The sequence below is a fragment of the Choloepus didactylus genome, chromosome 12 (assembly GCF_015220235.1).
Source record: "Choloepus didactylus isolate mChoDid1 chromosome 12, mChoDid1.pri, whole genome shotgun sequence".
In the NCBI taxonomy this organism is placed as follows: domain Eukaryota; kingdom Metazoa; phylum Chordata; class Mammalia; order Pilosa; family Megalonychidae; genus Choloepus; species Choloepus didactylus.
Window position 1 is genome coordinate 61,568,149 of NC_051318.1, and position 25,810 is coordinate 61,593,958.

Here is a 25,810-nt window from a genome sequence, read left to right on the forward strand (position 1 = left end):
TCCCCCTCTTGGCAGTTCCTGAGGCGTCACTGAGGAATCCTAGCTCCTTGGGTTAGATCATCCCTGAAACTCTCTACAGTTAAGCATATCTATAATAATATTCAAGCATAAAATGTTCAATGATAATTTGTTAGTATTTCTACTGCCTTCTTTTTCTCTGCAAAATATATGCCGAGTAGTTATTCCACAAAGGGTCCATGTTTCAGAAGATGATAAGGGGGAGAATTTACCTACTCAACTGAGGGACAGAACAAGAATCCAAATTACTGGGGGAGACCTAGATTCATGATGACTGCAAAAGAGCTATCTCAAGTGGTTGCAGTTATTTATACAGGAAAAGATAAAATATAATTATTTATCAATACCTTAATATTAAGAAAAAAATTATCTGCAATTAGGTACAATTTAAACAGAAGTATACACTGAAAGTTAAGATTGCCCTTTTAACTGCAGACTGATGAAACAGAAGTACAAAACTCTAAATTTTTAAACAAAAACATGAGGACAATCTGGAGTAGTAACTACAAGATATATTTTTAATAGATCAGATGAATTAAGATTCTCATGTCACATAGATGGAAATTAATTAAAATAGGGTCAATCTTATATACTAACAAGTCAGAAAACTATTTCCTCAAACTTTTTCAAGTAGATAAATGTGTTGACTTAAGGGAAGCCTTCTTAAGTGATAAAATTAAATAAAAAGCTGAAGGTGAATATGGGCTATAAAGTCAAGAATAACAGAATAAGTATGTGATCTTTGAATTTGTCATAAATGGATTTTTAGTGTTTTTTCAGGGTCTTCAGGGAATAAGAATATGAAGTGAGTAGCACTCAAATTATGGCCCTATCCTGCTACTTGTGCTAGTCTCCTTCAAAAAAGACTCATCTGTACCCCCTTTTCCATGTCTGCATTTCCTACTCCATTCCAGAGGCAGGTGACATTTCTACCCCAACCACTTCACTCAACCCATTCCCAGTTTATCTCCAAGCTACCAAATCCATTTTCAGTCCTCATCCCAGCAGGCACTACCCAGTATTTTTGTTTTGGGGAAGAGTCTTCTTAAGTCACCTATTATCCTGCTTTCTCTTCTCTTCCCCCATCTCTCTGGCCACTTCTCAGCTTCATTAGTATGTTTATTTTCTTTCTCATCTATTTTTATTTCCCTCCATCAGTCTCCAAACTTCTTGAGTACCCCTTCCTGAGTAACCTCATTCACTGTCATGCCTTCAGCTACTGCCTAAACTCAACATACCCAAAATCAAATTCATTATCTTCCTCTCAAACCTGCTCTTCCACCTTTTATTTCCCACATCTTGGTTAATTATACCACCATCTAACCAGTTGCCCAAGTTTTTACACCAGTGTCTTTCTGGGCAACTCCCTCTTTCTTTCCATTCACTGATCCCCAGCCCAACTTCACCCAGTGGTCCCCAGCCCCACTCCCTTCCACACACATGCATTTAATAAAGTGCTATCAAGTCCACAATCCAAAAATCCATCTTGAATCACCACATCCTTTCCATCCTCTATCAGGTTATCATCTTAGTCCAGGCAATGCTCTCCACCCTAATCTACTGTGGTCACTCATAATTGGCCCTTTTGCTCCAGTCCTTCTTTTTTCCTTCCTTCTTCCAAACAGCTGCCAGAACTTTAGATATAGAACATACTGGCTATTATATAGCAACCCATTTTAAAAATGTTGGTAGCTCCTTACTGCCTACTAGGTAGATTTCGAACACTACATTACAGAACTAGATTCAGTTCTGAAAAGTTTCAATAAATATATGCCCTTCCTCACAACAAATCCAAAAACATGTTGTCTTTATGGATCAGAAGCTATTTCAGTCCCTATTGGCTTGAACATTCTAAAAACACAGAAAAATTAAAGTAAGTCAATAGTTGGTGTTTCAACTATACATAAGGCAGTCCTCAAATTTGAGCATGTTATATTTCAGAAGAATTTGGGGCCAGGGAGATTGGAGCTTTGACATAAGCATTTAACCAGCCTGGGGCAAGTTACATAACTTTCAAGTCTCAAGTACTTCATTGGTAAAAATGGAGCTTTGCAAGGCTATTTAGAGGATTAAATGAAACATTAAAGAGGCGCCAAGGCTTGAGACCAGGTAATTACCTTCCTTTTCCCATGGAAACAATGTTATACATGGTATATGTACATGCTGGTTAAGCAATTTCCAGATCAGCTGAACAAAATTCTATTTAACGCTCACATACTTAGCTACAGAGCCAACAGAACTCCATCAGCACACTAACAGTGAGCAAGGCAGACCTGCTTCCTTCCCTCACAGAGGCTGGGGTCTAATGAAGGTGGCAAAGAAGTAAGCAAATTGCATGGTAGGAGCTATGGTACAGTAAACCCTGGTTGTGATTAAAAGCAGCACTTCTCGTAGGCCGCGAGGTCAGAAAATTGACATAAAAAATCTTTCTTCATTCCACATGTATCATTCTACTTCTGAGTATTGCTTTAAGGAATCTGGGGCAGAGCTTCTGGAATGTGGATTTTGATGGGGGATTCTGAGAGCAAACAGCTATCAAAGGACAGTTAAAGGAACGGAAATCTGTAGGTAGACTAATATTAGGGAAAACAGTGAAAGTTGCAGCTGCAAGGAAGTTGGAGGATGGAGAATGATTCTGACAGTCAGTCTCCTTGCTTCAGGGTCACCCCAAAATTACCGTGAAGTCTACATTGGCAGGGGAGGCAGAGAAAGAAGCAAAAACCACAAGATGGGCTGGGATGGGGGGTGGGGGAAGGACAGAAAAGAGAGAGGAACAGAACCCCAAGCTTAATGGTGGGGACAGAAAGGAAATTCTTGTGGGCAGATTTTAAATAAGGCCATGTTACGTTCAGACTGCCTTTCCTTCTCTATGGCATTAACCAATTACTACATTACTGTGACAGGCTCCTAACCAGTCTCTATCCCCAGAATTTGCTTCCTTAAAATAAGCCTCACCATTCCTAAAAACAAACCTTAATCTTGAAACTTCCACACCACAGAACCTATAAGGACTTTATTACCTGCTAGATTAAGTTCATACTCTCAGACTAGTAGTCAAGGCCTTGAATGCAAAGCAATTCAGTAAAATACTTACTTGCTAACCATGTGTAAAGGCTAGTCAGGGTACAAAGAATACTAATGAAGGAAAACACATGAACCTGTCACACAAGAATTCAGTGAGTGAAACTTTCAAGGGTGAAAATTCAACTCCAAGTATGGGGAGGTGATACCTGATTCATGAAGGAAGCAATCCTCCTGGGCTTTGAAGGAACAGGGTTTCAAAGAGCAGAGTTGGGTGAAGTGAACATTTTCAAATGAGGCAACAATAAAGCATTGACCAAAGTATATGATGTGTTCAAGAAAAAAGCAAGCAGTCTTGTGTGGCTGGATCTTGCACTTCCCTTCTCTTTCCCACAACATAGCATGGTGGTGTGTAGGCAAACTTGGGTCAGACTGGGTTCAAATCCTGGATCCACCACTCTGTATCCTGCATGACTTTGGACAAGTAATATTACCACTCCATGCTGCAATTTTCACAACTATAAAACAGGGATAATAACATAGTGCAGACATCACAGGGTCGCTAGGAGAATTGACTGAGATTCACAGGTAATGCCCTTAGAAGCCTGTATGCTTTTGATAAGCATTCAAAAAACCTTAGCTATTGCAGCATTACAAAGGGAGTCTGGGGCTAGTCATGGGAACCTCAGTGCTCCCCTGAATGCTTTGGACTTCATTCAACAGACCACTGAGTGCCACCAGAGGCTTTTCAACAGAGAAATTACTCAGTCCTGTCTGGCATCAGACAGGTCAATCTGGTGCCAGCCTTATGCAGAATGCATAAATACATATGACTAATTACCTTGATGGGGGAAAGGGCCTGACTTAGGGTAGTGTATGCAAGAATAGAAAAGAATAACTTCAAAGGGAGATCTTGGAGATACAAGTGAAAGGAAATTACCAGCACAAGTGTGAGGTAAGAAAGAGAAAAAAGAGCTGAAGCATGCTTTTACAAAGCTACCAAGACATCTGGAAACTTGACCATATACTATTTTTTTTATTTTGCTGTTCACTGAACTCCTGGAATTACAAAGTTTGAATAAGCATTTGGGGGAACATAGTAAAGCGCCATTTACATATTGCTTGTTCCCAGGCAAGAAATATGTTTGATGCATTCCCATCTTTTTTCCCAAGTAAGTAGGCTCCTGCTCAGAAGAGAGTGGCGGTTATGCTACATAAGCTCCTTTCCTAGTAGTAGCACAGAAATGGACATACCAAGCATCTCAGAAATAGGCAAGTCACCCTATGAAACATACATGTTTGAGAATCCAAAAGACTGCACTTGTTAAATAAAGCCTAATTTTTTTTTTTCTTTTCAGCTATTTGAGTTTTGTTTTTTTTTTTTAATTAAATTCAGTTTTATTGAAATACATTCACACACCATACAATCATCCATGGTATACAATCCACTGTCCACAGTATGATAACATAGTTATGCGTTCATCACCACAATCTATCTCTGAACATTTTCCTTACATCAGAAAGAACCAGAACAAGAATAAAAAATAAAAGTGAAAAAAGAACACCCAAACCATCCCCCCCATCCCACTCTATTTGTCATTTAGGTTTTGTCCCCATTTTTCTACTCATTCATCCATACACTAGATAAAGGGGGTGTGAGCCACAAGGTCTTCACAATTACACTGTCACCCCTTGTAATCTACATTATTATATAATTGTCTTCAGGAGTCCAGATTGCTGTGTTGGAGTTTGGTAGTTTCAGGTATTTACTTCTAATAAAACCTAATTTTGCTTGGTAGAATACCATTTCTACTTTGATGACAAAGGAACAAAAATCCATTAATGATGAAAGATGAAACCATGCCACATTAATGTAGGCTCCTCTGAGCTGTAATAACCTAGAACACACCCACACATCACAATTAGACACTTTGTTAATCCAGGGACGCAGACAGTCCACTGCCACCTCAAGGGAGGTTCCACCACCTAGTGAATAATATGCTCATCAAGCTGTTTGCTGAACTTACTTTTTTTTAAATACATTTTTTTATTGTGAAATTTAACATATATACAGAAAGTGATAACTCTCAAAGTATGATTCAACAAGCAGTTAGAGAGCAAATTTCAAGGAATGTTATGGGTCACTTTTGACAAGATGAAAGCAAACACTCAAGTCCATAAAACAAAAGACACCTCGCTTCTGTTTATATTATTCACCCACAGGTACCTTAAGTTCACCAAGCTATCATTCCCATCAATAAAAACATATTTTGACAATTATGCATGTCAATTATTTTAAAATGAAGTAATAAAATAGTTTACACCTAATGATTTCAGGAAGCTGAAGAAGTTGTTTTTAGATTTATGTTTGTAAATATGAATAGGAAAAGATTGAAAGAAATATACCTAAGTGTTATCAATGATTATCTCTATAAGTCAAAATGATCAGTGATTTTTATTTTATTTATACTTTCCTGCATTTCTACATTTTCTCAAGCACACGGACAAAAACAGTTTATTCTCTAAACTTTCAAACCTTTCCTGTATCAACAAAAATCTAATTATACTAAATAAATATGTATATCAAATTATTTCACATGAAGTTATTTCATTAATATAAATTAGATCAAGTTATATAACTGATGTCTTTTTTTGTCTTGGAGAATACACTCTAATAAAATGACAGAGAATATTAGACCAAGCCAAAGAATCACAATAGCTCCTATATGCTGAGGGTTTCATAGAACTATCAGATTGTTTAACAAAGTTTTTTCTATAACAGACTTTATAGCCAGCATATAAAACACACTAAAAGAATATTAATCACTTATTAATTTTCTTAAAAGCCACCTAGTAGGAGTTTAAGTAGGATCTATAAAGAAAAAACTACTAATGACCCCAATCATTCTTCAGCTGATTGCATATTTTTTTTTGGACTCCAAATGTTAAGGAACACAACTGTCATATTGTGACTAAGCCTCAATTTCCTATTAAGAGACAAAGAGCATCCAAAATTCCAGACATTCTAACACATAAATTAGTATTAAAAGTCACTAGAAGGTTAAAGAGAAAGAAATGCCATGTCCCTAAAGGCCACCACCTCTCATTTACCGGTTCCTCCTTATGGCCACTTACTTTCTTTGGGAAGGGGCCTTTCCCACCCACATATATATTGCACGTGTGTCTGAAACCTTCCATATGACTCCTACCTGAAACCCAGGCTGCTCAGAGCTAGACGTATGAGGCAACAGCTACTCAATATGGAAATACCCAGTCCAACCCCAAGGTAACTAGTCCATAAAGTCTCTAAACACACATTTTATAAGGGTTATCTGGATCAATAAACTCAGAGTTGGAAAAGACCTACTTCCTCCAAGATATGTTAAAAATAAAATAGTATCATTTTCCATATCAACAGCCCAGACTCTAACACTGAGACAACAGAAACATGGTTTCCAGATTTAAATACTTACATTTCTGAGCAGCCAATGAGAAAGAACCTTCTCAAACTCACCTGTGATGTTGAGGCCTCTATTTGTAGTGAGTCTGTCTCCTCTCCAGACATGGACATTAAATCAGGGCTGGACATTGAAGACAATTCGGCTTTAGAAGTGGCATTCTGGTCCTGGGAAAGAGATGAGTAGGAAGGTATAGGAGAGGGCAATCGCGCCATATCTTTTCCAGCTGTTGCCTCTCTCTCACTTGATGAGCTCCGAGGAGGACTTGCATCAGGTTTTTGAGCAGTAGAGCTAGCTGAATTATTTTGAGTTCTCTTAGAGCCTTCTACATCTCCGTTATACTTCCAAGCATCATCCATCTAAATAGGAAACATCCATAAATAAGACAAAATTGGTATTCTAATAGCTTTTCCTCTGTTTTAAAAACATATTCATTAATTTTTTAAATGACATAAGTAACATATACCCCCCACAGCAAAGTAACTGTTGCTAAAAGCTTACAGTGTATTATTTCACACCAATAGACAGATACACAGTGGGAGGAGGTGGCTTTTTTTTTTTTTTTTTTACAAATGTGTTCTTATTATCTACGGGCTTCTGAAACTTGCTTTACTCATTTACAAATACATCTAAGCATGGTTCAACAAGGTCAACAGACAGAACTCAAATTAATATTTTTAACTGCTGAATATTCCCTAGTACGGATATCAACAATTTATTCAACTGATGTGTTTTCAAAGTTTTCTGACACTTTCAAAAATATTTTAACAAATACCCATATAGCTTTACAATCTGAACTTTTATTTTTATAGCAGTTTCCTCAAAGTAGAATTGCTGGGCCAAGGTTTATGTGTATCATTTCCAAAACGAATTGTAGCAATTCATACCCCCAGATGTATAATGTGCCTGTTTCTCTGCATTCTTGCCAGCAGTAGATACTGTCATTGTTTTAAATTTTTGCCGGTCTGATGAGTGAAGTTTTATACCTTATTCTTGCTCTAATGAGACTAAATCTGCTATATGCTTTATATTATCAGTCATTTAAATTTCCTCTCCTTTGAACTGGCTATTTGTTTTCTACAACCATTGCTAGTGTTTATCTTTCTTTTACCAATTCGTAGGAGAATTTGAAATCTTAGGGATATTAAATATTTTTTCAGTAATAATATTTGGCTAATATTTTTCTGAGTATATAAATGGTCTTTTGACTACGTTAATGGTGTCTGCCATATACATTTAATTTTTAAGTTGTCAAATATGTCTATATGTTTTTTCACGGCCAGGGCTTCCTAACTAGTTTAAGCAGGCTTCCCCATCCCAGATATTCTTTTTTTTAATTATATATATTTTTTCTTTTAGATTTTAGGATTGTACATTGATGGAGCTAAAAGGAATTTGAGCATTGATCTTACAATTGTATTGCTCCCTTTCTCATAATTCAGATTAACACACCTATTGTCAGGTTTATAGTACTGCTCCATTCCAGGGCAAATGCTTCAATATTATATATCCTTCAAAATCCCAATATAAATAGAAATGTATACATTTGAATAACAAGATACATTTTAATAAAAACAAACATATCAAGTTCTAACAGTGGAAAATCAGGAAAAATAGAAAATTTTATACAAGCGCTGGAAAATATTTCAGTTAAACCATATGAAATTGGTATTTTGTAAGTCAAAAAGAATTGACTATTTGCAACTTCTATTATTCAACACCCAATACTCTATAAAAGCTATATTAGAGAAAATATGGCATTAATAAAAATAAAGGCTTTGCTCTAGAATATATCTTATTCTTTGAAATGTATCAGCTGACTTTCACAGAATTAAAGTATAATCAATTCTGCATCATTGCTATGTTTTAAGCATTAAATGTCTATTGAATCTACATTGGCAAAAAATAAAATTGCTTTACATAAGTTATGCATATTTTACACGTCAAGTATAGATAATTCAAACTCTATATAACACCATCAACATTTTACTCTTCAGAACAGACTAAATGAACTGGGAACACCTTTACCGTGTAGGATCTGGGGAGTGATGAGATTCCCCTTGATTGAGAGCCAAAAGGTCTCGGTGTGACCACAGATGTTAACCTGGCTGTATCAGTTTTCTGGTAACTTCTGGGGAGAGAAGCTGAAACCCGAGTCGACTCCATTTGCGTATTCAGTGAATGCTGAGAAGACAAAGAAGCTGAGCGTAGTTCTTCTACGGGGCTTTTAGAAGGAAGCTGAATTTCAGCTGTTATATAGTCCTCTCTTTTTGCAAAAGTTGTCGAATCTTCTTTAGGAATTTCTGTAGGGTAAGTTGTTCCCTTCTCTTCTACTCTCTCACTCTGATATCTTGCTTCTGACATAGTCATTGTAGGGGGCATCTTCTCTTCATTCAATATATCATCAGAAGAATACATTCTCCTCCTCAGTGTAATTTTTCTCTGCTGATCACTGCTAGATATCTGACTTCGGGATTCCCTTAGTAGAAAGAAACACATCTTAACCACAAAGTTATGCATCTGACACATGGAGGTAGAGATAGATAGATGTTATTTTGGTAATTAACATATAAAAAGAAACATTAACTACTGACCTTACACAACAATCAGTACAACATTAACATAATTTGAGGATAAATATAAACAAATTTTCTTTTAATGCTACAACTAAGGAGGACTATGAGAACTTGACTTAAAAGAGGATCTCAAATACTTCAGAGATATTTTTTAAACCTTATAGAGATTTTAATTTTATTAAGAAAATTTTAATAAGGGATAATTCACAAAATTATATTCACATTTAGAACTCCTGCAGAATTAAAATACTAAAATTGTAACTCATTGTCAGTCAACCAATTTGAACATTTTTCCTATACACTATTTAAAACAATTTAACAAAAGGCCACAAGAGACTCAGGTTTCTGTTAAGATCAAGTTAGTAATGATTTAATACAACCTGACAGAACTTGCATGGAAAATTACTATGGATTAAAAGTCATCATTCATAGTTATAGAGGAATTTATTAAATACTCTCATTTCTAACATTTATTATGGAGTGCCTACCTCTTAAGCTAACTGTGTTGCATCTAAGGGAATGAAAGTGTGTTTATCATTGGCTTTTAAGGTTCAAAGGAGCTTTGTTTAACTTTACCTGACAGTGCATTTCCTTTCTGACATTATTCTTAAGGCATATTTGCCTTCTCCCTGGCCTGTAAATACCCTAAGGTTTCACAGTTACTGCTTTATATGAAAGTCTAAATTTGATCTTTATCTCTGATTCACAATGCAAAAAATAAATAAACGCACACACATATGTTTATATAGACTTCCTTTAAAATATAATTTGAATTGCATCACTAAAAGATGAAAAAGAATTTGTTATATTTTACACAATTAAAAGTGAGAGCCGATTGTATTCGACCATTCCGTTGCTTAATTCAATTTAAAAAGAGAAAAGTAATTTAGTAGTTTATCTTCAGCCCCAAATATAGTCAACACCAAATAAAATGAAGAAATAAGCACATCTAGTTTAAGCCCTTATTTCTTTTGTTCATCTAAGTCACTTTACTCCAGCAATCCACTGCTGTTTCACTGCAGAGCAAAATGTTGAATGTTTCCCTGCATATTTCGTTACGGTTTAATATTGGAACACTAATGTCACACAATGCTTACACAAAATATCAACACTGGTACCTCCACCATGAGATGCAATTCAGCTTCATTACCTGTCCTGCAGCATCTCCTTAAATGTCTTAGAGCTTCTCTCAGACTTCTCTAGTGCCTGCTTTTCAATTTCTTCCCTCTCTTCTTTTTTCTTCTGCAGATCTGAAGTGTAGCTTTTTCGACGATCTTTCCATTTTGCAAGGTCCTGACAGAAAATCACTTCAGCACAGATGTACCTGAATTTCTATACGCCCTTTCTAGCAGCTAGAGCATGCCAGAATATCCCATTACATCGCTGAAACCATTCACTCCAACTTGATGCCAAGGTGCCCTAATTTTTCTTTTTATAGCCAGTGTTTCTGTACCAAGCCTTTATCTCCTGTGTCTGTCCAAAAAACCTGACCTAATAAGACAGACCCCATTTTTTTGTCTTCTCAGAAATTATCTGCCTAGTTGCTCATTTCACAAAGAATGCTAAATGTTTGTAATTAGGTGCCAGGTCAAAAAGATCAGTAATTGTTTCGACTTTATTTTCATCTTGCTCCAAAGACCTGGCTGTTAAGTGAAACGGTATGTTTCACTAGTAAAATTGAAACAGAAGCGTGATTGTCATGGTTAAACGTAGATGCACAATCTTTCATTTAACAACCAGGTGCCCAATCCCTACTTTGAGGTAGCCTGGCGCCAGGGGCTTTAAACAAACAGAAGAATAAAATATGGTTCCCCTCAAAGAACTCCCAGTCTGGAAGGAAGAGACAGACATGTAAAAAAAAGGTCATTAAGAGTGATAGGATTCCATGGGAGAGCAGGGGTCCAGAGGAGAGAATGTTCAATTCCACTTCCAGAAGGGGAGGGCAGGGTTTGGAAGGGCTTTACTATGGAGGAAAGACTGAACTATGTGATTTCATAGAAAGTAAACTCCACATAGGTCAGGGAAATAAGGAAGATCACCCAGGAACAGGCAGCTGACACCTGCTTTCCATACACCCAAGAAGTAAGTCCAACCTAGCTGGGTGACCAGAGCAGTCAACCTAAATCAGTTACTAAATTTCCCCCAGCAGTCTAGTTGGTTCTGGAACCCAGGGGCTCAAGACATTTTGGAAGGACCAAACTTCTCTAAGTCTCCAAAATAGAGAGATTCTATGCTAACAACTGCTAGCATTCTAGTCCAAAGAGGGGCACAGCCAATGTTTAAGACTAAACAGAAGCCATCATCCCCAACCCCACTCCACACCCCCAAGGCAAGCAAAGTAAATTTGGTTTATACCATTTGAGAGAAGACAGGGCCACTCCTGCTTAAAAACTGCCTGACACCAATATGAACTATTTCCAGAAAAGAAAAAAAAAAAGCAGTGCATGTTTAGTCCTATTGGATAACCAACATGAATTTTCATCTGGCTTAACTTAATGGATAACCCCTCAAAATTTGTTATTTTCATTCCCCAAATTCACCACGTATTTTGGCAAAGTGATGTTAAATTATTGTTTCTTGACAACTAAACTGAATTCCCAATTTAAAAAGGCACTGGAATTTAGCAGTGCTGCCAAAGCAAGGTTTTCCACTTCATTTAATTGACTTTATTTCCTTTGAAAATTAAAGATTTACTATCTCTGGCCCTTTTGTTCATGCTACCACTCAGTTCCTCTTACCATAAAGTTATTCTCAAACTTCTGTGGGTTTGCTCTGCATAATTTATCTATTGTATTTCTTTACACTCCTTTGGCTTATAGAATTAACCCTTTCAAAAAAAAAGATAAAGCTTTCTGCAAGGTCAAAAAAAGATTATGTCTATATCCATATAGACATCTAAATATGTGTCAGCTCTATAAAACATCTAACATCTAATTTTCTATCATATTAGATAATGACTTCTTCAGCTAAAATAGTAACTCTAAGAATGCTTTTCATCTCTCCCTGCTACACCAGCACTGTCCTGAACCACCTGCTCTTCTTCTGTCCCAAAACCTTGAACAAGGTCGTTTTAATTAACAGTCATGCCCCCTTCAATTGCCAAATCAAGTTTAAAAATTTACTATACAGCAAAGGAACAGCTTCACATTTTTGAGAATTCACAGAGAATATTAGAATACAAACATCCTATTATATTTTTCACAATGACCTTCAAAATGTGCAACAGTGATATGCCAGAAGGTGTAAAAATCCTTTAAAAGCAAATTTGTCACATTTTTCTACCAGAGAACTGAATGCTGTAATAGCAAGGAAAATTGTTTTTCTTTGAGAAACAAGGAAAAGTCAAACAAATAGAACCTCTCCTCTCCCCATCTAAGCATACTCACATCCTGCCATTTCTGATCTTGTTCTTTCAGCTGTGACTTCATTTTCTGCATCTCCTCATAACGCAGCTGACGCAGGCTTTGAACATCTTCTGCACTGACATCACTCATGGACTTACTCCTACAACAAAAATACCCATGTTTACCAAGGTTCACATGCTTGAATTTAGGGTTAAAACTGGAAGGTTGGACTTATATTTGGAAATTCCATCTAAATTTCAGCTGTACTACCTAGATGCTTTAGTGATAGTATTACAGAAATAGCCCTACACAGATAAACGGTGGTGTTTTTCCAAAACGCAGAAACACTAAACTCAAGTGTGAATTCTTTCACAGAATGACCCAATTAACTCTGCACAAGTCTGAGCAAATAATCCAATGTTTATATTTGCAATGGTCAATGCACAAAAGGATTACTTCCAAATAATAATTACTGTTAATCACTAGACTAATCATTAGTCACTATCTCCCCCAAAGGTAATCTTTCAAGGTTTGGCTGCCTTTCCAGGTACTTATTAAATAATTTAATGATTACTTGATATTTTCTCCTCAAGTTCAACACCATGAATAACTATGCTGTTGCTTCTCAAAGATTCTATAAGATCTGCCACGGTACAGCACTGGGATTGTTCTCAACTTACCACAGGTGATTTCTAACAGCCAACTACAACAACCTGTAAAGCCCTCTTTTAATAAGTTTAACACCTGCCATGGGTATGTACTGAGGATTAGCTCTTGAAGAGCACAATCTAGAGTAGAAACTAAAAGCAGAGTGGGATGTCAGACACAAGTGCTGTGTGTACTATCTACATGCACATAGAAGGGGAAGGTAAACTTCATTGGAGAAGGGGAGCTTGAGAAAAGTCTCTTAGGAAAGGAGGTGTCAGATCTGAATTGAAGAGCAGAAAGGGATTAGAGATAAAGAGTGTGTGTTTTTCCAAGGTGGGAGTGCACAAAATGCTCTCTCTGCAGATCTTTCTGCACTTCTGCTTTTATTTAATTGTAACTGACTCCACTTTTAGTTATTTAAGTAACTACATTTCCTGGGACCCCAATTTTTCCTGCCACCAACATGTCTCTTCTTTTTCAACTTGCTTGCACTTAGCTAGCTCAGGAATTCAATTACAATCTCTAGGCACACGACTCCCATATCTACAGCCCAGGACCAACCCCTCCTCTGACTCATTGCCAATTACTTGTTGAAGAAACATCTCTGTATGCATAGCCCCTCGAAACTGCAATTGTAACAGGACCAATTGAAATAACAACTAGAAATGGTTTTGAAAATTCCATAAACACATGGTTATTGTTGATGTAGCCAAATTCAAACTTGTCCCCAGAACTGCTTTTCCCCTTGTGTCTTTTCAAGGTGTCACCAGCCCACCCAAGCATCCCCATTTGAAACCTAAGATCCATTTTTTACCCTTGTTTCTCTCTTCTCCCCACTTTCAATTAGTTATCAAGACCTCTTCTTGTACAGTGTCGTTTTCTCTCCATTTCTACTGCCAGCACCCTAGATCAAAGCATGATTAACTCTTGCCTGGATGTCACAACAGCTTCTTAAATTATCACCCAGCCTCCAGATCCAGTGAAGGACCTTCCTCGAACATTTCCTCCAACTCGAGAGCCCCTTACCATCACACATGCCTTCTAAAATGACTCAGGGATTCCTGCTGGACTAAACTCGGGATGGGTACATGCAACTGCCTGTTCAATGTCTACTGGGAAGTCTAACAGGCATCTCAAACATGTCACAGACACCCCCCCCCAACAAAAAAAAGACTGCTCACCCCACAACCTGCTCATCTCCCATCTTCCTCGTCTCAGTAAGTCAAGTCCATCCTTCCAGACTTTAGGACAAAAATCTTGATATCATTTAGGGTTCCACTCTTTCTCTCGTGCATCATAACTACCATCAGCAAATCCTGCCATTCTACCTTCTAACTATATCTAGAATGGAACCACTTCTTACCTTGTCCACCATTACCAACCTGCTCCAAGCCATCATCAACCCCCACCTGGAGTATTGCAATAATAGGTCTCCTTGCCTCCAATCCCTTCCTGCCCAACAGTGTATTCTCAACACAGCAGATAGAGGGATTCTTTTAAAGCTTCACTCAGATCACAGCACACCTCTACTCAACACTCACCAGTTTCTTCCCATCTCATTCAAAATAAAAGCACATTCCTCCAATATCTACACGGTCCTATATTACCTGACCCCTGCCTACCTCTTACAGTTATTTCCTACCATGTCTCCCCTCACTTACTCAAGTCACACTGGCCTTTCTGCTGGTGCTCAAATCTCTTGCTGTTTCCTTCTTCTTCAGCCTGCGTGGAATGCTCTTCAACCAAATAACCACATGGCTTGTTTCCCATTTGCAGTCAATGGCTCAAATGTTACCTCACTACTTCCTTCCTTGACCACTCCACAGAAAATAGCAAGTGCAACCTTGCCCACAGCATTCTCTGTCCTTTTCCCATTTTCTCCATATTTTAATCAGTATCTGAAATACACATATTTACTGTTTATCATCTGTCTCACCTTGCAAGAATGTAAAGTGAGTATTTTCTCTGATGTGTTTGCTGCTATTGCACCTGTACCTAAAAGACAGTCCTGCCCATGGTGGGTGCTCAATAAACGTATTAAATTAATGAAATAGATAGTATTCTACTACTTTGACAAAGTCTTCCTAGCTTTGCCTTGTCAAAAGCAGGTCCCCCTTCTCTTCTTTAATGCTTTACCTTTCTCATGGGAATTACAACTCAATGTATTAAGTGTGTGTGTGTCTTATTTCCCTCACATTTATATCTTGCTTGAGAGGAAAACACATTATCCCAGCACAAGGCATGCAGGATACACTTGTTTAATATATATTGTAAGAATGATATATTTTATCTTTAATCAAGGAAAACATACTACCCCTGAAATGTTTCAAATTTATTAAAATATTAACCCTCAAAGTTTTATAAAGCTTTACAGGATTTATTAAGGAATATATTATATATAGACTATATGAAGACATATATAGAAATACATTGTTCATGGGCTAGCATCAATTTAATATATATCTAAACAGGTATGACAATATATAAAATTGATTCATTAAATTTGAGAACACAAATTTACTTAAGTCATATTTGTAAAAAAATGAGGTTATTTGAGCTTAAATACAATAGACTCATGAAATAAGAGATGGGAAAAAATTTTCAGAACCAAGGAATGAGGAGAATCTGGACACCCAACCCATAAGCTTACATAAATTCCAGAACAAAAATGGAAATGCTAATTACTGTTTCATTAATCTTTTTGTAGAGGAAGGAGAGGGGAAGGCTAGATAGTCTGCACTGGCCTCAAGTCTCTCATGGGTCCTCTCTTTGAACCCTAATCCTTAAAATGTACTCATCAAGGGCAGAGACTCCTGCAACACCCCCACCCCCACCCCACCCCCCAGCCCCACACACACCTAGCACAAAGCCTGGCACACAGGAGGCCTCTAACATGAACAAAGTGGGACAAATGCAATCTGGAGGAGTCGAGTCACTGGGTAAGGCAGGAATGTGAGTTCTCTTTGTTCCCAGGGTACATAAAGCAGCCTGAGTAAAGCCTTAGCACACTCAAAACAGGGCTGAGCCAGAACAAGCATGAGACAAGGTGGGGGCCACCAGCTCTGGCTGTAGCACCAATTTTCATCCCGACCTAACACACCCAACTTCGCTGAGCCTCAGTCCTTCATCTGCTAAGTGAGGATGGGGCTGTTCTGAGAAATGGATAAGGTTATGCTGATTGCATTTCAAATGCCATCTGGTGCTATCTACCAACTACTATTATTAAAGCAAATATGATTTGTGGGAGCTTCCAAAAGCTAACTCCAAAGGCTGTTCCAAATTAGAGAGGTCACCACAGACCATGCTGATAAAATCTAGAACACTGGGAATGCAGGAGTATTTCAGCCAAATCATGAAGAATTCTTTCCTTATCAGAGCAAATAGCATATTAACCTTTTGAAAGCTTAGTGTGTGCCAGCAATACAGCTGAGCAGTCTATATCCACGTAGATTAACTCAGGCGGTTCCACTGCTTGTGAGCTGTGTGTCCTTGGGAAAGCCACAATATCTATTTCTCTTTCTCTAGATCTCTGAAATGCCTAACTATATACTTCACAGAATTCTGATAAGCACCAGAGATAGTGCCAAAAAAATTGTTTGGGAAATCTATAAAGGACTACACTGCCCTAGTAAGTTTTGTTGAATGAATTATTATTCACTGACAAATCACATCATAATTTCTTCTCTCCACTCCTTTACCTGCTACATTTGTACTTCCTTATTTGGAAAGGCTCCAATTTAGAACTGCATTTGGATTTTTTTCCAGACATACAGGACAAACATGCAATTTCAGTTGAATAGAATTGTTTTGAATTGCATTTGGGTGGAGATAGGAGGAAGGGGAAGGATTGAGAGAGATTGAGAGAGAAGGTGTGGATCACAAAACAAGTTCATTAAAAGTCATTTACTGGAGAACCTAAGATGGCGGCTAGGTTCTTAGGGCAAAAAAACACCGCTGTGAATAATACTAGATAAAAGCCAGAAAGTGACCCATAACACCAGTTCCAGCGATGCACCAGCTGAACAAGGTCTGCTAAATCCACAGGCACCGTGTACTTGGTGAAACCGGGAGTCTGTGTTCTGAAACAAGTGAGTGAGCCTGCTGAAAGTCCGGCAGCCATGCTGCGGTGTGGGGAAACTGAGGGTTGGCGTTTGGAGGTGGACTAGTTCTTTTTTAAAAAAAACCCAAAAGCGGCTGCGGATACAGCAGTGAGAACCACACAATTAAGCACAGCAAGAACAGGCTGTGCGAACACCTCAATGTCTGGCATGGAAAATAGCCTTTTGCACACCCACTGCTAATTGTCTTGGAGCAAGGCAGGAAGAGGTTAGCCAAAACGGGAAAAAAACCACACCCCTTACAGCCATCTTCCTGGCAGGCTGGGAACGCTCCTGCCCGGCGCCGGGACCACAGCCCAGAGCCGCACCAAGAAACCCAGTGTGACGGGGGATGTTTCCAGCGGCACGCGCACACGCCACAGTGTCAGGCATGGACAATAGTCCTTCACGCACTCACAGCTAATTGTCCCGGAGATGGGAAGGTGGAGCTGTGCGAAAAGGGGGAAATAAACACGCCCCATTCAGCCATCCTTACCGCAGGCTGGGAACGACCCTGTATGGCCCGGCAGCCCAGGGCTTCCCTTCAGGGATGATGGTGCGCACTTGTGACATAGCACAGCCTTCCCTCAGCAGAGGCCCTAGAAGGGCATGGCTTGGAAGAGGGACCCACTCGGAAATCCCAGGCACCATATGCCAATACCAAGGACTTGTGGGTCAGAGGCAGAGACAACATGTGGCAAGACTGAAATGAAGGTTAAGGCTCTTGCAACAGCCTTAAATCTCCGGGAACCCCTGGGAGGTTTGATTATTAAAGCTGCCCTGCCTTCCTAACTGCTCACACACACCCACATTCATGGCAGACAGCACCAACAACACACCCAAATGTGGTGCACCAATTGGACCCCACGAGAATCAGACCCCCCGCACACCACAAAGACAAAGTTGGGGAGAACTGATTAGAGGGGAGTAGGTGACTCGCGGACACCATCAGCTGGTTAGAGAAAGTGTACACTACCAAGCTGCAGATCTGACAAATTAGAGATTGGTGCCTGAATAATCCTACATATCCTAAAAGAATCCTATCAAGTAAAGCAAATGCCAAGAGGCCAAAAACAACAGAAAATTTTAAAGCATATGAAAAAAAACAGACGATATGGACAACCCAAACCCAAACACCCAAATCAAAAGATCAGAAGAGACACAGTACTTGGAGCAATTAATCAAAGAACTAAGGACAAACAACAAGAGCATGGCACAGGATATAAAGGACATGAAGAAGAGCATGGCACAGGATATAAAGGACATAAAGAAGACCCTAGAAGAGCATAAAGAAGAAATTGCAAGAGTAAATAAAAAATAGATGATCTGATGGAAATAAAAGAAACTGCTGACCAAATTAAAAAGATTATGGATACTCATAGTACAAGGCTAGAGGAAGCAGGACAACGAAACAGTGACCTTGAGGGTCACAGAATGGAAAATGAAAGAACAAAAGAAAGAATGGGGAAAAATTGAAAAAACTGTAATGGATCTCAGGGATATGACAGATAAAATAAAACATCCAAATTTAAGACTCACTGGTGTCCCAGAAGGGGAGGAGAAGGGTAAAGGCCTAGAAAAAATGTTCAAAGAAATTGTTGGGGAAAACTTCCCAAACCTTCTACACAATGTAAATACACAAAGCATAAATGCCCAGCGAACTCCAAATAGGATAAATCCAAATAAACCCACTCCGAGACATATTCTGATCACACTGTCAAATACTGAAGAGAAGGAGTAAATTCTGAAAGCAGCAAGAGAAAAGCAATTCACCACATACAAAGGAAACAACATAAGACTAAGTAGTGACTACTCAGCGGCCACTATGGAGGTGAGAAGGCAGTGGTATGACATATTTAAAATTCTGAGAGAGAAAAATTTCCAACCAAGAATACTTTATCCAGCAAAACTCTCCTTCAAATTTGAGGGAGAGCTTAAATTCTTCACAGACAAACAAATGCTGAGAGATTTTGCTAATAAAAGACCTGTCCTATTTCAGATACCAAAGGGAGGCCTACCGACAGAGAAACAAAGAAAGGAGAGAGAGATATAGAGAAATTTAACAGACATATGTAGAACATTACATCCCAAATCACCAGGATATACACTCTTCTCTAGTGATCACAGAACTTTCTCCAGAATAGATCATATGCTAGGACATAAAACAAGACTCAATAAATTTTAAAAAAAATGAAATTATTCAAAGCACATTCTTTGACCACAATGGAATACAAATAGAAGTCAACAACCATCAGAGACTTGGAGAATTCACAAACACCTGGAGGTTAAAAATGAGGGGGAGATGAAAACATTCCTGGATAATCAAAAGCTGAGGGACTTCGTCACCAGTAGATCAGTCCTATAAGAAATGCTAAAGGGAACTGCACAGGCTGAAAGGAAGGGACACTAAACAATTGACTGAAACCACATGAAGAAATAAAGATTTCCAGTAAAGATCACCTGGTAAATATAAATATCAATACTATTGTATTTTTTATTTGTAACTCCGCTATTTACTTCCTACAGGATCTAAAATACATAAACTGTAATGATAGATCAGTGGTTCTGGACTCAATGTAAAATATGTAATTTTTGACAAGAACTACATAAAGGTGGGGGAATGGAGGAGTATAGGAACGTATTTCATGTGTCCTATTGAAATTAAGTTGGTACCAAAGAAAACAAGATTGTTATAGATTTAAGATGTTAAATTTAAGCCCCATGGTAAACACAAAGAAAGTATCAGAGAACATGATCATGGAGATGAAAAGTAGAGTATGGGTTACAAGAAGTGGGGGAAGGGGCAATGGGGAGTTAATAAGAAATGAGTGTAGGGTTTCTGTTTGGGGTGAAGGGAAATTTCTAGTAATGGATGGTGAGAAGGTGATGGCATGGCAACACTGTGAATGTGATTAATCCCATTAAATGGAATGCTTGGGAGGGGTTGAGATGGGAAGATTTATGCTGTATATATGTTTCCACAATTGAAAAAAAAAGACAATCTAAATAGATAATGACAATTAAATGCCATAGATGATCCTGGATGAGATCTAAGAATAGAGGAGCAAAGGCTCAAAAGGCACAATTGGGACATAAGAAAAAAAATGAAATATAGAATGTAAGCTTTATATCAATGTTAAATTTCTTGAACTTAACTACACTTAATGTGATTACATAAATGAATATTCTTGTTCATAGGAAATGTATATGTGAATTATATTATTTGTTCAAGGATGTGTGCAACTTGCTCTCATAGGTTCAGAAGACAGAGCAATAGATGATGGATGATAGGGAGGGAGGGAGAGAAAGAAAGAAATGGTAAAGTGACAACATATTAAAGTTGGTAGATCTGGGTATCAGTGGAGGGGGGTTGGGGTATGCTGGAGTTCTGTGTATGGGGTTTGTATTATTTTTGCAACTGCTCCTGTAAGTTTGAATTTATTTGAAAATAAAAATTAAAAAAATAAAAAAAAAGTCATTTACTCTCTTTTCCCACTATGCTTATCGCTCAGTACTCTCTGGCACTTTTTTGGACAGAGTAACATTGCATATTATTTTAGAATCCAATTTCAGGAAATTTATAAATGAATAACTAAGGAGTAAGGGATCAAAAGGGACCAAAATGTGGCAAAAATTCCTAAAATAAAATCACTGATAGCCTTTCACAGCAAATAGAAAGTCTATAATACTAAGTTAGGGGTCCCCAACTTTCACAGAGAAATATCAATATACATATTTATACACCTCTAAATATAGTTCCATTAAGTATTATTTTCTGAAGACTGATCATTGCTGAAACCTGGGTAAGAGGTTTTGGAATCAGCATAAACTAGAAAGACAAGGAAACATAATAAAGACTTTTCAGTTATAGTCTAAATTAGGGTTTCTCAAAAGCAACGCTATTGACATTTTCGGCCACAAAAGTTTTTGTTGTGGGGTTCCGTCCTGTGTATTGTAGGACGTTTAACAGCATCTCTGGTCTCTACACCCAGTAGATGCCCACAGTACCTCCTACCCATCCAGTTGTGTCAACCAAAAACGTTTCCAGACATTCTAAATGTCCGGGGGCAGGGAGGCGTGGGCAAAATCCCCATTCCCCCAGCCCTCTGCCTTGGGAACCACTGGTCTAAATGTTTGGGTTAGAACTGCAGGACAGTCAAGTTGTAGTGGAAACCTACTTTTCTTGCTGATTTCATAAGAAAGTAACTTAGATCAACATTATTTTTCCTTCTTTTTGCCGTCTTTTACATTTCTATATAATTCTACATAATCCTTTGGCCAACAACCCATAACCAAAATATAGGTGTTTTAGTTGTCTTTGGTTACAACTTCACCTTGAATTAGTGTTCATTTCCTGTTGATACTGGCATCAGATTCAACAACTTAATCAAATTACAAGATTATTTCTATATACCCTTACATCAAATTTTTATTCATCATTAACAACTTCTGCAAAAAGGCATCATAACCAAATTTCCAAATTTCATGGACCATAGAGACCTAAATCCATGCAACAGAAAAGCATGCATGTGTGAAATTACTGCCACATACAAAGCGCCATACTAAAAATAAACAGGCAAACTGACAAGTGTTAAGTGCCAAAGAAAAAGCAAGCCAAAAGTTAACAATCCAAGACTGCAAAAGGTATTGCACATTTCTCTTTAACATGGTCCTTATAAAAAAAAAAAAGAAAGAAAGCATTCATGTTATAGGCAGTTATTTTCAATTACAGGATGGTGAGCAATAATACTTGTCCAGGTAAGTATTTCAAGCTTGATGGTATACATTATGACCAGAGAAATATCAGCTAGAATACACATGAAACAAGTTCTAGATTAAAAGCCTATACTTAATCCAATTTAAATTTATGTTTGTTTTCATTGCCACAAGATCAATTTAACAAAATGTGGTAACTTACAGAATACAGAAAAAATAAACTATATGATATATTTTGACATCGAATGGTCTAAAACACACTTGAATTTTCTGGACACATTTGTATTAGATTCCATTATCTGACAAGTCATGCATTATTCATCTGTCTCAGTTTACAGACAATCTCGTTTTATCTGTGCAGTTATTTTGGCACAAAACTGCATGGGGAATAGCCTTTAAAAACAAATACTGTACTATCCAACCAAGAATCTTCAAATAGTCTTTTGAAAGCATTTGCTGCTGCTAGCTATAGTCCATAAAAAGTCTTAGTTTTCTGAGCTCTGGCATTTAGGTTTCTCTTTTCTTAATGCAATCATACACCGAACCCCTCATTAAGGAGGAACATGGACAGTCATTAATTAGTTGTATATGTTTACATTCCCATTGAATACTTTTACTCCAGAAAGTACCCCCTTGAAGAAAAATGATAGTTCTGATAACTACTTGCAATATAAAGTCATTAATTTCATTTAATAATGAAAATTCTTTTGAAAGTTATCCTTCAAAAGGCTTGAAGCTGGTATGGATTTTTCATCAAGTGGAAATAGCTTTGACATAATGAATTAAGGATCATATTGAAAGCTGCCTTGTTCACAGTCACAAAATGAGCTGCTTAGGGAATAACCTGCCTCTAAGGGCACACTGAAAGCCTGCTGGAAACCCAAATTTGAAAAACAATGGCTGAAAAACACTGGCAATTAGTTGCCCATGGCTCAATTAAACCTTTGTCATTTAGAATGCTTATATTGCTTTAATGTATGTAGAATGCATGATCTCTCAACTACTTCAAAAATTAGAGGTGAAATAAATCCTGGTAAGGGCAGGAAAAAAAAAAATACTTAGTTGCTAAGGCCTTAGGCAGAATAAAATAATGACAAACTTAAACTTTCTTCATCTTGTTCAGAAATAGTAGCAGTTAGATTCACAATGTTACAGCCTATTTGGTGAAAAATATTATTAAGACATAGCCACCTGGTGATTTTGCACTAAGAATAAATGATGCTACATACTTGGTGGCACTTGGTGTTTAGTTTTACTCTCATAATCATTCTAGAAACGGAAAACATTTCCAGAAAATTAGTTTTATATTAACATATTTTATCATGTCCACCAGGCACGTAGAGTTAAATAATGGCAGACAAAAATTGAGAATCAGATTAAAATGTAGTTTTGCAACAAAAATGATGGAAACTACTAAGATTTTCAATTTTGCAGTTTTGGAAGGCCAATTTTTCTCTATAAAACAGCCATGTTACAACTTTCTACCCTAATCAAGAATCTTGAAAATGCTTCCAAATGTCACAAGAGGAAGAGTAATACTATTCACCAAGCACACAAAAATTAAGCTCCCTATGAGCTAATATATATAATGTCAACTGCATGCATTCTAACCTCAAAGTAAATGCTACTATTCTTTTTCCATCGTGGATTTTCTGAAATGTAGTTATTGGGTTTTGACATCAAGACATCAGAATTTTAGTCTCTGTAGTAATCAAATTTCAAAATACATATATCCAACCTTAGGCAAGTGCTTTTGTTACCTTTAATCAACACCTTCAAGAAATTAAGAAGGAAAATATAAAATCATAGAACTGAATTTTAAATTTCTAATGAAACAAAAACTATTGCTCTCATATAGTATACTTCATGCACTGGGCAACCATTAGGTTGCCTAAATTAAGAAAAAATCCCATTTTAAAAAATCTCATGCACAGCACACAGCAACCCCATTTAGTGACATGCCAAGATAGAAGTGCAATGACACACAAAGGACAAACAATATGTAAAGATTTTTTTTTAACTGCAAATCACAAAACTTACCCATTCTCACCATAAATCTTTTGAAAGAGTCTAAGAAACCAGAAAACCAAAAATTAAAGTCATTTTTCCAGTTGTTTTAGTTTCTAAATGTTCAACATCTTTACTTAAGAGTCTAACTGGAGATGGACAAATCTCAAAAGGTTGTTTCTTCAGCCACATTTTCAATTCTGTCTCAGGTCTTCACCAATCTCATAGCTCAGGGAATTCAGACACAAGCGTTTCTTGATTTACTTTGAACCAACAAATCCACAAGAAAATGCTTCCTGCTATCACAAACTAAAAAAAATAATTTACATTTGGGTCTACTGATTTTATACAACCTAATTATATTTGTCCATCCCCAAGTTCAACAAACTGAACATTCATCAAAAAGGCAAGCTGCTTAACACATAAATGCAGAATCAACTATCAAAATGACCATAATTATATACATGTGAAATTTAGCAGTGAATGATGACACTCATGCATTTTAACACAGTTTACATTGAACTTTAAACTATAAATAAAAATAAGTCACAAGCTGATAATCAAAAGGAAACCTAGGACAAAAACTGAAAATCAGATTAAATAAAATTTGCAATGCCATATTTTAAGGGATATTTTTACACAAAAATCATAGATACTCCAAAATACATGGGAAACACATAAAATTAAACTGCAACTGGACTTTTCAGAAATGCCTGGACATGAGAATAAAGGTCTATAAATGTCATTGCAAAACATTTCATGAAATCTCATGCTGGAGAAAAGTACCACAGACTTGTTTAAAGCCAAAGGCAAGATTAGATATCCACCATCTCAAAGAGGCCTCAAGTAAGTGAATTTAAAGATGTGCAAATATGGAATTGCACTTCTTCCACAAAGTGACTGCAGTTTCTCAAAGGAAAACAAATAAAAATCTAAAACAGGATGCTTCAAAATGGCATGTAGCATGCATGTCAAGCAATATAATGCTTTCTCACACGAGAAAAGTTACACAAGACCATCCATTAGAAACACAATCCTTGCAGAAACACACTCTGACCTCTCAACCATCAGCCGTTTCTTGTGCCTAACTCTGCTGGCCTCGCGGATGGCCTCCCATTTCTGTAAGTCCATCTCACTGCAGGTACCAGGGGTGAAACTGACCGGAGCCACTGCAGTTCCCAGTTTCCAAGACTGGATCTTACGAGTCAACATGTCATCTTTCTTTTGCCGATAAGAAGGAACTAACACTCTACAACCATTATTTTTTCCTTTGGATGGGCTTGTCCTTTCAAATACACAGAGAAATTTTGCTTGAATTTCCGGAGGAAGAGTCCAGGGTTCAGGGAAAGGCACTGGCTGGTACCTATCTGGGGCTCCTGAGAGAGGCACCTCTTTCTTCTGAGCTGGAATTCGGCGAACAATCATATCATCTCTTTCTAAATCTGGAAGCAGAAGTTCACCTTCTCGACACTGCAGGATTATATCTCGCTCTACAGGATCCTCTTGCTCAGAGAATCTTCTAAAATCTTCGAAAGCCTGGAGAACACATGGATTTGCATGGAAAGCCCCAATCTTCCTAACAAAGAAATCATCATTTTCTAAGTCAGGGTCCAGGGCTGACATCTTGGGATTATCTCTTGTATACTCTGGTGCAGGAGAGAGATTCTTTCTGCGTGTTATGAGTCTTGGGCCAGAAGTAGGATCAATTTTGATATTTGTTTCAGAAGATAAGATGTCATCAGAGTATGTTTGAAAGGCCTGAAGTAATAAAAACTGACTGAAGCGTAGAAAAGAAAAAGGGAGAATCTTATTAAGTTTGAGAGAAAAGACAATTAGGTAGCAGACCAACTAACCAGGTACTGTAGGTGAATTATTTTAAGGGGTCAAGGGATGGACCCTTGTTTGGAAGAAAGACTAGCAATTAG

The 25,810-nt window shown here is 37.5% G+C and overlaps 1 protein-coding gene across 6 annotated transcripts in view; it reads right to left on the reverse strand.

Annotated features, from left to right (window-relative positions):
- Positions 1-25,810, reverse strand: part of LMO7 (LIM domain 7) — a 254,282-nt gene that overhangs the window by 26,058 nt on the left and 202,414 nt on the right. For 3 of the 6 annotated variants that reach the window (XM_037799816.1, XM_037799817.1, XM_037799818.1), the window contains 6 exons: positions 24,943-25,662; positions 23,919-23,948; positions 12,460-12,577; positions 10,224-10,366; positions 8,526-8,976; positions 6,554-6,856 (listed from right to left, as the gene is read on the reverse strand). In XM_037799816.1, the coding sequence (XP_037655744.1) occupies positions 6,554-6,856; positions 8,526-8,976; positions 10,224-10,366; positions 12,460-12,577; positions 23,919-23,948; positions 24,943-25,662 (1,765 nt within the window). The remainder of the gene's footprint in view (positions 1-6,553; positions 6,857-8,525; positions 8,977-10,223; positions 10,367-12,459; positions 12,578-23,918; positions 23,949-24,942; positions 25,663-25,810) is intronic. The other 3 variants (XM_037799819.1, XM_037799821.1, XM_037799820.1) reach the window with 2 other exon arrangements.